Source organism: Monodon monoceros, unplaced genomic scaffold (assembly GCF_005190385.1).
Source record: "Monodon monoceros isolate NGI ecotype Baffin Bay Population unplaced genomic scaffold, NGI_Narwhal_1 Super_Scaffold_18, whole genome shotgun sequence".
NCBI lineage: Eukaryota > Metazoa > Chordata > Mammalia > Artiodactyla > Monodontidae > Monodon > Monodon monoceros.
This window is the reverse complement of record NW_021703774.1, coordinates 138,184,483-138,198,162: the sequence shown is the minus strand read 5'-3', so window position 1 is coordinate 138,198,162 and position 13,680 is coordinate 138,184,483. Positions and strand designations below refer to the sequence as shown.

General features: G+C 38.7%; 1 protein-coding gene across 6 annotated transcripts in view; it reads left to right on the top strand.

Annotated features, from left to right (window-relative positions):
* The window catches only part of OSBPL9 (oxysterol binding protein like 9), a 171,008-nt gene that overhangs the window by 99,552 nt on the left and 57,776 nt on the right, over positions 1-13,680 (top strand). For 3 of the 6 annotated variants that reach the window (XM_029229110.1, XM_029229112.1, XM_029229111.1), the window contains exon 4: positions 2,162-2,238. In XM_029229110.1, the coding sequence (XP_029084943.1) occupies positions 2,162-2,238 (77 nt within the window). Of the gene's footprint in view, positions 1-2,161; positions 2,239-11,529; positions 12,026-13,680 lie in introns of those variants that run through there. The other 3 variants (XM_029229113.1, XM_029229114.1, XM_029229115.1) reach the window with 3 other exon arrangements.

Sequence of the window (13,680 nt, the reverse complement as noted above, 5' to 3'; positions counted from 1 at the left end):
CCTTTTTGTCAATTTTTGGATTATTTTTTATTATTGGATTGTAAAATTTTATTATTTTGGAAGTTAAACACTTAAAAAAAAAAAACCCTTTCAGTGATTACTCTAAAAATTATGACAAAATCCTTCAATTGTCAAAATCAAATGTTAATTGGTAATTTTATCTTCTTTCCAAACAATGTAAGAACCTTAGAATTCTTTAACTCCATTTCCCCTTTCCCAGTCTATTTGCAGTTGTTTTGCATTTTAATTTTGTATGCATTTATTTAAAACCTCACAAGATATTATCATTTTATATAGTCAATATTCACTTAGTTTTACCCATGTACTTATCATTTTTGTTACTCTACATTTTTTCCTGCTTCTACCACTTTCCATTAGACATTATTCTCTATGCATGGAGAATACCTTTACAAATTTTCTTTAATAAATATATGATGGTGACAAATTCTCTGATTTTTGTTTGTCTGAAAATGACGTTATTTCATCTTAATTCCTGAAAGATATTTTTCATTAAATTCTGGATTGGAAGTTATTTTCTTTTAGCCATTAAGTATAGTACTGTGTTGTCTTCTGGTCCCCACTGTTTCTTTTGAGACCTAGGACAATTTAATTGTCGCTTTTTTGAAAGTAATCTGTCCTCCTTTCTCTCTCTGTTCCCCACCCCCCACCCCCACTACAACTATTTTTAAGATATTTCCTCTATCTTTGGTTTGCAGTAAGTTTTCCTGGGATGTGACTAGCTGTAGGGTTTTGTTTGTTTGTTTTTGATTTATTCTGCTTAGAATTCTTAGGACTTCTGAAATCTGTGGCTTAATGTCTTTCATCTGTTTTGAAAAATTCTTAGCCAGATAGTGTTTCTATTCCATTCTCTCTTTTGTTTCTTTTTGGTATTCCAATCACATGCACATTACACCCTCTTACTCTCTACGTTGCTCTCCCTTTCTTCTATATTTTCTATCTCTTTGACTCATTGCCTTTTGTTCTGAAGAGTTTCTTCTGATCTCTATTCCAGTTCTCTCACGGTTTCTTAGTTGATTTAATCTGTTGTAAGACTCATCCATTGAGTTCTTAATTTTGCTTATTATGTTTTTCAATTTTACAATTTATATTCAATTATTTAAAAAACTTATATCATTTATAAAATGGTTTCTAAGTCTCTGTCAGAGTTTCCAGTCTTTTGTTGAATGTATTAAGCTAAATTACTTTTAAAGTGTGGGATTGATTGTTCAGATATCTGGAGCTCTTGTTCATCTGTTTCTATTGTCATGTGATTCTCATTTATGTGTGCTTGTCTCCTTGTATATCTTTGGTTATCTTTGCTTATGTGCTAGACATTGTATTTAAAATTGTTTCTAGAAATAATTTGGCAGCTGAGATTATGTTATCTTTCTACAGAAAAGACTTTCATTTGCTTTTGCTAGCTAGGTGCTTAGAGTCACTAAAAACCTGGGGGAGTTTTAATCCATTTCAGGCATCAAGATTTTTCTGGCCACCCACATGACTGAGCAATTTTTTTAATTGTTTTATTCTTAATTCCAAGGTGCAGCCCTTTGAGGTCCCAATCAAAACTTGAGCTATTTGCCAAAGCCACCACTCTTGGTGGGCCCTGGTCTCCAATTTTTGGCCTGATAAGACTTTTTTTTTTTAATAGAGTTTATTTTTTAGAGTAGTTTTAAGTTCACAGAAGAATTGAGCAGAAGGCACATGGAGTTCCCATATGCCCCCTGCCCACACATACTGACAAGACTTTTAAGAAATTGCTCAATCTACAACTTCTCTCCTGGAATGTACAATGCCTCCAGGAGGAAAGTGGCCCTATATACCAGGCCTATCTTCTAGATGTTTGTCTTTTCCTAGATTTTGGCCTGTTAATTCTTTACTACCTTGTTGTTTTCTGATGCCTTCAAAACAGTTATTTTTAATAATTATTTTAGCTTTTCTGATTATTCTCAGTGGGAATTTAGCCTGCTATTATTGAACACATTTATTCCCTTTGATATAAATGGCTGTACTTTTGGAAAGGATAGAAAGATAAATCTATTAAGGAAATGACACAACCAGAAACCTTTTCTATTAGCATCATGGCTTTAAATTTTTGCTTCCAAATATGGAGATATATTGTAGAAATTAAGGTTTTAATTTTTATAAACTTTTATTCCAGCTCGTGATGCTGATGAGCGAGAGAAGTGGATCCATGCCTTAGAAGAAACTATTCTTCGACATACTCTTCAGCTTCAAGTAAGAGTCTTTACATGGCTTCTGGATAGTTCATTAGGGTTTTTTTGTTTGTTTTCTTTTTTTTTTTTAAAATAACTGTTAGGATGTAAGGAAAACTTTTAATTTCTGAGTTGTTTATTTTTGCCTTTACAGTGTTATAATATATAGTAAAGTTATAGTCATTTTCTTCGGCTTAAAATACTGATTTTTGTCTAGAAACAAGACAGTGCAAGGCAATGTTGAAAGTGAAATGCTATGTTAAAATTAAAATGTGCCAAGTTCATTTTTAAAATTTAGTATCTATAGTTGGTTATTGGTATAGCCAAATTATATAATAATGCACAATAATAGATAAGTGCTGAGAAGTTAACCTACTTTTCTTGTTACAGGATTTGGCAGTTACCATGTGTGTTGGGTAGTACTCTTAGGGATGAAAGTGAAAGAAAAAACCCAAACTGGTTTAAAAGAAAAAAGCACATCTAGCTTGGGTGTGGTTTGAAGTAGGCATTTAAACAATGTCATGAGGACCAAGATCCCTCATCTCTATTTCTAGGTCTTAGTTCTTCTGGGTTGGCTTCATTTTTAGATAAGTTCTCCCTTTGTGGTAGTAAGATGGTTGCAGCAATTTCAGCCTCCCATTGGTGGAACTCCAAATCTGTAGGAGGCTATTGCTCTTTCTGGATTAAGAGGATTAGTGCTGATACCTCAGCTTCAATCACTTTCCCAGTCCTGACCAATCACAATTTCATAGCCATATGTTCTTCCTCTGGAAATGGAATGTTATCTGCTTCATCAGAAATATGTAGCTTATAGAGTAGAAGGTGGTTCCCCCAACCCCCTTGCCCCCAAGCAAAGTCAGACTAGGGAAAAAAAGATCCTAGGTAACAAAAACAACAAATGTCTACTCTACCATACTAAAGATAGTTTTCTATGTTTATTCTCCACTGAAAGAGCTTGTATTGTGGCATATAGAGAGGATTTTATTTTATTTTGATTTACAGGATTGAATCCTAGAAAGCTGATGTTTTATAGTCCTTTATCCCTACTTAACTTGCCCAGGAATTGGCTTGATTAGACAAGTTAGTATAGGACATCCCAGGTCCTATAGTGAACTCCCCATCACTTTGAAAGTTATTCAAACAGAGGCTTAAAAAACATTACATGAGGAAGTTGTTATTAAGAGACTGTAAGAAATGAATATGGAGTTGAACTAGGAAATCTAGTTCATACTCTGTGAGCTATGCTTTTTAAAAGCAACTTCATAATTTCTATGAAGAAACTCTATGAATTCTTTTTAATGAATTTCTTCATAAGTTTCTTTTTTTTTTTTTTTGCGGTACGTGGGCCTTTCACTGTTGTGGCCTCTCCCGTTGTGGAGCACAGGCTCCGGACGCGCAGGCTCAGCGGCCATGGCTCACGGGCCCAGCTGCTCCACGGCATGTGGGATCTTCCCCGACCGGGGCACGAACCCATGTCCCCTTCATCAGCAGGTGGACTCTCAACCACTGCGCCAGCAGGGAAGCCCCATAAGTTTCTTTTTAATTTAAGCACTTTTATAAATGACTAGCATCATTTTAGCAAATTTGTGATCCAGTAAGAAGATAAGTATATTAAGATTCAGATTAGACTGAATGTGGCAGATGAGATTCCCTCCACAGTTGGTTAGACTGATATTCAAGTCTCTATGTGATCTATTCTCAGACTGCCTTTCTAGACATTTCCACCACTGTACCCCTACATAAACCTACTAGAGTGCTGCCCTTTACTTGCTTTCCTCTGAACACATCTTTTCATCTCTGGTCTCTACATTCTTGTACATGATGCTCTGTCTCTCTGTAATGCCATCTGCCTCCACTCTGCCTTTGCATTCTGCCTCTTTTCTTCAAAGCCCAGTTCAGAACTGACCTTTTCTGTGGAGCTTCCCTTGACCTACCCCTCCTCCCCCAACCCCCAGACTCAGTGATCTCTTTCCTTTGAATGTCATACTCATTGCACAGTTCACTGAGTCCTTACCAAATTCTTTTTGTTATCCTTTAAAGTATATATAATTCCCACCTCGTCGGTTAGGATGCAGACTCCTTAAGGTCAGGTACTTAATTTGATCCAATTTTGGAATATATGAGCTTTTGCTTTGAAGAGAATTTACATATCTTTGGGAATAACAAGAAGAAAAAGATAATTTTGGGAAGTCTTAGACTCTGATAGCTTTGATATTTTAAAATACATGTAATAAAAAGTTATTTATATATATATTTTTTCTAAAGTTAATACATGCAGAAGATGGGACATTTAGAAGTATGTAATTAAATGTTAATTTGATTGGCAAAAAGAAGTAAAGTTTTTCTTCCCAGAGATGGTGAAGTATGGTGAAGGACTTGACTCTGGAACCAGAATGTCTTGGTTTGTATCCCAGTGCCACCACTTATTCTTGACATTACTCTGAGTTCCAATGTCCTCATCTATAAAATGAAGATAATAAAAGTACCTAATTTACAGGGTTGTTTCGATGATTAAATGAGTTAAATGTAAATTTGCTGAAATAATGCCTAGCTATAGTAATAACTTGGCAAATTTTAAGCCATTACTAATGCAACTACTACTCTTACCATTCCCACCCCCTGTACATTCTCAATGGTGCTCTCAATGGCATTCTAAATGGTGCTCGATAAATGTTAGTTAAATAAAGAAATAATTGAAGGAATTAATGAACAAACACATTATATATAGATTGCTTTTATATTGCTCTTTATTGAGAACTTTGAGATGTATTGTTTTCCCTGGCCTCATTAGATTTTATTTCTGCATCATGTAGGAAAATAGATGTGTTTTGTTTTTCTCCCTTGAAGCCCTTTGTTTCCCAAAGGAAATGATTGCAGTGTAGATGTGTCACTTCTTCCACAGGTAAAATTGTATGAAGTAGCCAGTTACTTGGGGTTCCTACAACAAAGGAGAATTCCACTAAGGAATGTTGCCAATGTTGTTGCTGTTACTGAGGGCAGATAAATTTCTGGCTCCTAAATTGGAATTTAGGATTCAAGGATTCATTTTTTTAAATAAATTTTGTTGTAATAGTGGTGGCCTATCTTGAACTCTTGGGAAACAACTAAAAACAAATGATCCAATTTTATAGATGCTGAAGGTTATTCCTTTAACTGCCAAAAATTTATTTTAACTGTGTTTTTATGGAAATCTTTTAAAACTTATATTTTCCTGCTTTCTCTTTATAAAAATAAAGTTTAAAACTTAAAAAAAATAGTGCATGCTCAATTCAGAACATATAGAGAATACAGAAAAGTTATTTATTTGGTAAATATTTATCAGACACTTACGTGTTCCATGCACTATACTAGTTGTAGAGGATATAATTGTGAATAAATGACATATTGTCCTTGTCTTTATGGAGCTCAGCCTAGTATAAAGAAGAAAATAAAAATCATGGGAATTGAATTTTTAAAAAACTACAGTAATGTCATAAGTAAGTCATGTTCCAAAAAAATTTAGCTATTTAGAAGTATATAAAATAAAAGCAATAGTTTTTCCTACACCCCTTCTTTAGAGAAAAACATAGAGTTCCAGTTTGTTAACATCCTAATCCTAATGTAAAGTTAGTGTGCCTAAAAGCTGGAGCATTTAAAATGAAGAGTAATCACACAATACAAAGCCGTTTTATCCATCTTGTGGCAACGAGCTGTGTACTTCTAACCAGTATTGGCAACTCACGTGGTTTTAATGAAACCTGTAAATTGTTTCAGAAGAAAGTTAAGTGACCAATGCAGAATTTAACTGTAAAAATTAGGGCAATAGCACCTTTCTCATATAATTTAAAAATTGGATGGTACTAAAAGGCTTATAATAGAAAAACATTAGCCTTCTGCCCCTCTGCTTTCTCTGTTCTCCTTGTTAGACTACCCATTTTCAACCTTTTTAGCTGTGTATACTGCTATATTTGTAGTGTAGTACCTGGCATTTCATTCATTCATTAGATATTTATTAAGCAGTTAATACATGCCAGTCTCTGTGAGGAGATGCTAAAGATATAGTGATGAATAAGCAGTACACTATCATAATCATTGTGGGGTTGTGTAGAGGGTATTCATTCCTAACCTTGAACCAAATATTTTTTTGTTTGTTTCATAATGCATTATGAATTGCAAATAATTTATATAGAAACTTCTGGAACATGGTGGTCCTGATCACAAGTTAGGGACTGCTTCTGCTGTATGCCAAATGGTATATTTATTCCATCTGGCTAAATTTTCTATGTGAAAATTTATTGGCTGACTTTAATTTTGAGACTCCTGGGTACTGGTCAGACAAAATAGTGGAGCTACATATCCTGCTTCCAAGAGTTGTCTTTTAATGTTGTCTGCTCTAATCATTGGGCCTAAGTTGCTAGGCAAATTCCTAGGGATGCTATGCATTTTTTTCCCCTATTTTTCCTGCTTCTTTTTGTTTATTGTAATCAAAAGTATTTGTCATCTATCTCTAAAATGACATAAGAGTAGAATGTGATTTATAGGTAAACATTACTGGACTCTCTAGCAGAAATAATATTTTTGAAAGTAGTACATAAATTCTGTATAGTTAAAATGCTCTTTTCATCTTAATAGCTATAGGTAAAGTTGGCCTATTTTTTAGTCAATAGACTTCCTGTCATTTTTAAAGATCCCCCCTCACCCTGAACCTTAATGTTTTGATTTTTCTCAGATTGTGTTTTATACATTTTTTTGTGAGATGCAGCAAGAGGGAAATTTGGAGGTGTGCGGGGTTTTTTTTAAGTTTTTCTTGTTTTGTATTTGTTTTTCAATCTTTTCCTCCAGGTTTATTGAGGATAATTTGACATAGATCACTGTATAAGTTTAAAGTATACAACATGATGATTTTTTTAAAATAAGTTTATTTATTTTATTTTATTTTTGGCTGTGTTGTGTCTTCGTTGCTGCACACGGTGAGTGGAGACTACTCTTCATGGCGGTGCGCAGGCTTCTCATTGAGGTGGCTTCTCTCATTGCAGAGCACGGGCTCTAGGTGTGCGGGCTTCAGTAGTTGTGGCATGTGGGCTCCGTATTTATGGCTTGCGGGCTTTAGAGCACAGGCTCAGTAGTTGTAGAGCACGGGCTTAGTTGCTCCACAGCATGTGGGATCTTCCCAGACCAGGGCTCGAACCCGCATCCCCTGCATTGGCAGGTGGATTCCTAACCACTGTGCCACCAGGGAAGTCCCCAATGATGTTTTTTATGCTTCTTAATCACTATATTCCATTCTTTTCTTGAGCAACAAAAAAAATTAAGTAATTTAAGTTAATCGCTTAGTAGCTTTAGTTATGTAGTTTGAAAAGTATTGAAGACCCCTTTGATACATGGGTTGGAAATCAGTTGTCATATATGACTTTAAGGCACTGGTCACTTAATTTTCTTCTAAACAACTTGTAGATTTCTTTAAAAACACTTGAGTGTTTTTAAACATAAATTTGAGGTTTTTTTCAACACAAATTTGGTTAGAAGTCCTATAGTTTCTTGGGATAAAATGGGTATGTTGCCTTGTATTGTTTAATTACTTTTCATTTTAAATGCTACATCTTTTGTGCACACTCACTTTACACTAGGATTAGGAAAATGAGAATTATATGTCTATAACACAGTTATCTCTAATATGAAACCGTGAAAAGGTGGACTCTGGACTGTAGCTATATTATTAAGAGACTGTCATAAGTCATATTCTCTATTGCCATTATACCAGTTTTAACACTTAAATCTATCAAAAGAAACCCTAATTATAATTGGTTCCACTAAATCTTTACTAGGACTTAACTATTTACACTACACTGTCAAAAATGATAGTGCCTTAGATTTTGAAGCTACTGACCCGTGATGATGATGATGGTGATGATGGTGATGATGGAAGATTTGGAGGACACTTTAAAAAAAATCTGATATTTTGGTATGTACTGTGTCTTTTTTTAAATAAATTTATTTATTTTTTGGCTGCATTGGGTCTTCGTTGCTGTGTGCGGGCTTTCTCTAGCTGCGGTGAGCGGGGGCTACTCTTTGTTGCGGTGTGTGGGCTTCTCATTGTGGTGCTTTACTTTGTTGTGGAGCACAGGCTCTAGGCATGTGGGCTGCAGTAGTTGTGGCACATGGGCTCAGTAATTGTGGCTCGTGGGCTCTAGAGCTCAGGTTCAGTAGTTGTGGCGCATGGGGCTCAGTTGCTCCACAGCATGTGGGATCTTCCCGGACCAGGGATCGAACCTGTGTTCGAACCATGTCGCCTGCATTGGCAGGCGGATTCTTAACCACTGTGCCACCAGGGAAGTCCTGGTGTGTACTGTTAAGTACAAAGTCCTTGATGACCCTATGGGTCTTTCTGTCTTGTTATGGAGTGAGAAAGAACACATGAAAATCACATGAAAGAACTGGTAATCAGGAATTACATAAATTAGTATATGTCTCTTACAGGGTCAATTAGTACAATATATAGACAGAATTAGAGGTGTAGGCTTTTTTGCCCCTTGGCCTGGAGAACTGTTTTATCAGCCAATATTGAATTAAGCCCTCTGAGCTGCTCTGGCACAAAATTAACTGCTAGAAAAGCAGATATTAAAGGAAAACTGTAAAGTGGAGGTTCTTAGACATTGACCTTGTCCATCTGGCAAAATTAATGTATTTTTCTCCATCACTGCTTATAGTTTAATTGATGCTTATCATAGAATTGATGTTTATTTTCAGACTCTGTTACCGTAGGAAATCCATTATTGAGCACCTAATATGTGCCAGGCATTTGGCTAAATTGAGGCTTTGATGAACAAAATCAGATAGATCCTTGCCTCTTTACCTCTTACAGTCTAGTGGTGAACATAAAACATTAAAGAAGTATGCAGACAGATAGAAAACCTTCAAGTTGCAGACTTTCAAAGATGCAAACGTGCATTCCATCAACATCAGTCATGAGTGAACGCAGTTTACCCTCTGTCTCGTATTGCTGATGATCCTTCAGCTCTACCATCTCCCAGCTCCTCTCCCTCCTCCAGTCAGTAACTCTTCTTGCCTGGTCACTTGATGCCAGCCCCTGTATGCCAGCTGTTGTGCTGTACTACTGTACTTTTCAAGGTACTGTACTGTAAGATTAAAAATGTTTTCTTTATTTTTTGTGTTTGTTTTTTATGTATTATTTGTGTGAAAAATATTATAAACCTATTACAGTACAGTGCTATATAGCAGATTGTGTTATTTGGGTACCTAGGCCAACTTTGTTGGACTTACGAACAAATTGGACTTGCAAACACGTTCTTGGAACGGAACTCGTTTGTATGTAGGGGACTTACTGGAGCTGTAATAAGTTTTATAAAGGAGCGTTGCATGGGCTATGAGAGCATAAAATAGGAAGAATTCACATAGGCAGCGAGGAAATGATGATGAGTAGAAGTAAATTAAGTGAAGGGTGGGGACTGGGATTTCCCTGGTGGTGTAGTGGTTAAGACTCCGAGCTCCCAATGCCTAGGGCCCGGGTTCGATCCCTGTTCAGGGAACTTGATCCCAGATGCCGCAACGAAGAGTTCGCATGCCGCAACTAAGGAACCCGCCTGCCGCAACTAAGACCCGGCACAACCAAATAAATAAATATTAAAAAGAAAAAAAGTGAAGGGTGGGGATTAGTTTCAAGGGGACAGTGTAAAAGACAAAGTAACCACAGGGGCCATGTGCCAAGGCCCTGAGGTTAGAAGGTCCAAGGCAAATTGAAGAAACATGAAAAAGGCCATTGTGTGGAGTGCAGAAAATGATGGAGTGGAAGGTGTTAAGATGGAGCGACGGGCAGGTAGGGCTAAACCTTGCACACCATTGCTGGATGCTGAGTTGTATCCTAAACACAATGGAAGGCAGTTGAAGTTCTTTAATGGGGTGGGGTGGGGTGGGGTGAGATGGGAGTCATGACTTTGGTTTTGGAAACCAACTACTGTGGCCATAGTGTTGAGGATGAATTGGAGAAGCTTTAAGAAGCAGGAATACTTTACTAAGGAGATTGTTGCAAGAGGCTGGGACCTGTAATTGAGTGGTGGTGATGGAGAGAGGTGGAACTGAGATTGTATTCAGGAGGTAAAAATGGCAGAACATGGTGATGGATTGAATGTGGAATGAGGAAAGTGTCAAGGACTGCCAGGTTTATGGTTCGCATATCGAGTGGATGGTAGTGGTTTTCATTTACTGATACAGGGAGGACTGGAAGAGGACCTGGCTTTTGAGGAAGGAGGTGCGGGAAGAAGAGAGTGCATTTGGTATTGGACGTTTTGAAAAAATTTGCATAAAACAAAACTTAAGGGCTCTTTAACACAGTGCAGCAAGCATCTATTGAGCTTTTTGTGCAGTGTACAATGTGCTAGTTGTAGGGGCTACCAGTAGAGCTACAAAAATTAATTAGATGCTTAGTTTAGTAGAATTACAGGTATATAAATACCCATAAGGAAAAAATAGTAAAAGCAGAAGGTAATTGTCCTGCAGGTCAGTAAGTCAGTCATTTATTTACGTCTGGGATTTCCTGTATTTTGGATGGTTCTCTGCTGAGGTCCTCGAAGTCCGAACTTTCCATCTAATTTGAAGTTATGCCATTTGGATTCCTGAAGCAACTTCACAAGCCACCTACATTCCTTATGGAGCTGTGTCACAACAGCAAGCCCAGTGTTTCCCTGGATTAATAAAATAAAACAGGCACCCCTGCTTTTGTTTATTGATATAGTATCTCCTCCTCCCCCGCCTCATGACACAAACAACTTTTCGGAAGTAAGCAAAAGCAGTTATCCAGATGAAACTTGGCTGCACAGCTGCCAAAACATTGGATGTCGAGCTAGCAGCGGGTGGGTGTAGGTGTAGCACGTTTACGTCTGTGACCGGGTCCTTCCCCAGTCGCCACCCTATGGGAGTCTCCGGGGCCGAAGCCTCGAAGCCTAGCTGAGCTCCCTCGAGCCACGAGCTTCCTTTCCTGCGGGCTGCATTGGCGTGCCGGGGCGGCCGCGTGTCCCCAGGCACAGCTCCGGGAGTGGGAGCAGGCCCGGGCCCCGGGATGAGCCCTGGGCTCAGCGAGGAAGCGGCAAGGGAGGCGGGCTCTCCGTTTGCTCGCCCGCCGCGGCCGGCCCCTCCCGCCTCTCCACCCCAAAATTGGCCTAACCGCCAATCGTCGGCCACTCTCCTCCTTTTCCGCAGGTGACCCATGGCCAATCGCCAGGGGTCTCTTTGCCAAGAGGCTACAGGGCCAGCCAATCGGGGCGGCCCCTGGGCCTGGGGCAGGAGTAGGGGGGGGAGAGGGGCTGTCCCGGGGGACCGGCTGAAGCTGACCGGACCGACTGCGCATCAGCCCGGTGATCCGGCGGAGGGAGGAGAAGAGGGGGTGCCCGGAAGCAGCCCTCGGCTCCCTCCCCTGGAGGCACACAGGGCGGGGGCCTTGGCGAATGGCTTTCTTGACGGCTGCTTGCGGAGTGAGTAGACCCGGAGGGTCTGGGAGAGGGGCCGGCTCCCACCCCTGAGTCCCCAGGGACCCTGCTGCCTGCCCGGGCCGTGGGCGCGAATGTCGTTCTCTCCTTGCCTCCTTCCCGCCGTGCCCTGGGGTGAGTAGGACGACGTGGCCGCCCGAGCCCTCTCTTCTCTGGGACTCTCCTCACTTCCTCCGCCGGGATGGTTGGAGGCAGAGGCTAGGGGCCTAATTCTGTACCACTGAGAGGTCATTCGCCACCAAACCAGCCTGGAGAGAATCGCTTCCCCATTTTCGATTCATTTTCGTGGAACTCTGTTTTCCTTTCGAAAGCTGTCTCAAGATACTAAACGTAAGAGTTAAACTTTCTCTTAATGTGAAAGCCTAATTTTGACCAGTTGCCCATTAATAGAATTTCTAGTTGCGGGCCAAACATTTTTTGTTGTTTCAGTTTTGGCTCTGTGTTCTTGTCTGGCCCAGTATTTTTGTGTGTAATAACTATGGGTGCTATTATTTGTGAGTGTGAGTGTGGAGAGGGGGGAGGCAGGTGGTTTTATGCTTTTTGGGTAGCTTGCGCAAAAATCGTGAAAACTTTGGAATAGTTGTAGGGGGGGTTCTCGTAAAAACTGCAGGGAAGGGTTTAAGTTCTCAGTAAGCTTGGTTATGGAAAGTTGAATATAAGCAATAGACCAGGAAGTATGTTTGAATCATGCATTTTTCGCTGCATTCCTACTACACTTCACAAGTATTTTTGTTATGAAAGAGCGAGAGATGTATTGATCAAGAAAACTAATTTTTGCTAATTTGAAGTTAACATTTGGCTTTGCTTGTTGATTAAACCGTTTACTTTTATCTGTGTTCAGGAAATCAAAAAGAAATAAAGTAATTATTTCTCCTAGTTTTGAGTGGAGAAGGTGGGAGAGATCTTAAAATAGTAGTTGCAGTTTTAAGAGTTTTTGTAGAGAACTTTAAGTTGGAAATTCTCATCCACTGTGAGTCATCTCTCAGAACATTGCCTTTGTTGAACTGAGTTTGTGATAAAGCTCTTTAATGAATAGTGTTAACATCTCTCATTTACTTAAAATTTAAAACTTTTTTTTCACTTTTTGTGTACGCCAGCAACTTAAATTAAATACCTATTACCTTTCCTAGCCCAGGGAAAATAAAAACCACTAAAAATCAGACTTTTAGTCTGGAGAACTTAAATGAGAAATTAGAAAGATAGCAGAGGAGCTGGATCTGTTTTCACAGTGTCCTGAGTTTGGTTTTGACAGAGATGACATTTTACTTGAAGTGCCCTTCAGTAAATATTAGGCTGCAGTGACTGTTGGTCACATCCATTTTGATGTTTCCAAAGTCCTAGTTGGTTTTGTTTTTTTTTTCCCTTTAGTGTGGAAAGATTGGATTCAGTAATAATCTAACCACTGAACCATCCCCAGTTGATAAGTTTGGTTCAGCCAGTAAAGAGCATTGTGATACAACCATATTCTGCTGATTGGAGAATCAGGCATTTGCATAGTTTGCAGTCTATTGCTTGAGAAAAAGGATATCAGGCTTTTATTCTAAAAAGGAAATTCTAAGATGTCCCTTAGGATATATTGAGTTCTATCAGTATCTAAACTTTATAGTGTTGAGTAAGAACTGATGTTTATGGGGATTCTATAGAAAAAGACAGTTTTTATGTGTACTACTATAATGTACTTGGCCTAACATTATATTTAGGACGATTTTCCCGTAAAGGTTTAAACAAATATTATGTTTGAAAGAATAGTGCTTAGGCTGAAAATGTGTTTAAGCCACGTACCTCTCCCGAAGTATTTTAATTAATTGTAGTTCCACCACACACAAGCAATTAGTCATTTAAAGCCATTTTCCATCTCCCTTATTTTCCATGTCCGGTCACCAGGTCCTGTTAAATTTGCCTTAGTAATGTCTCTTGGATTTGGCTTCTTTTTTCCACCTGATAATGCTTTAATTCAGGCCCTCATCATCTCACCTAGACTTTTG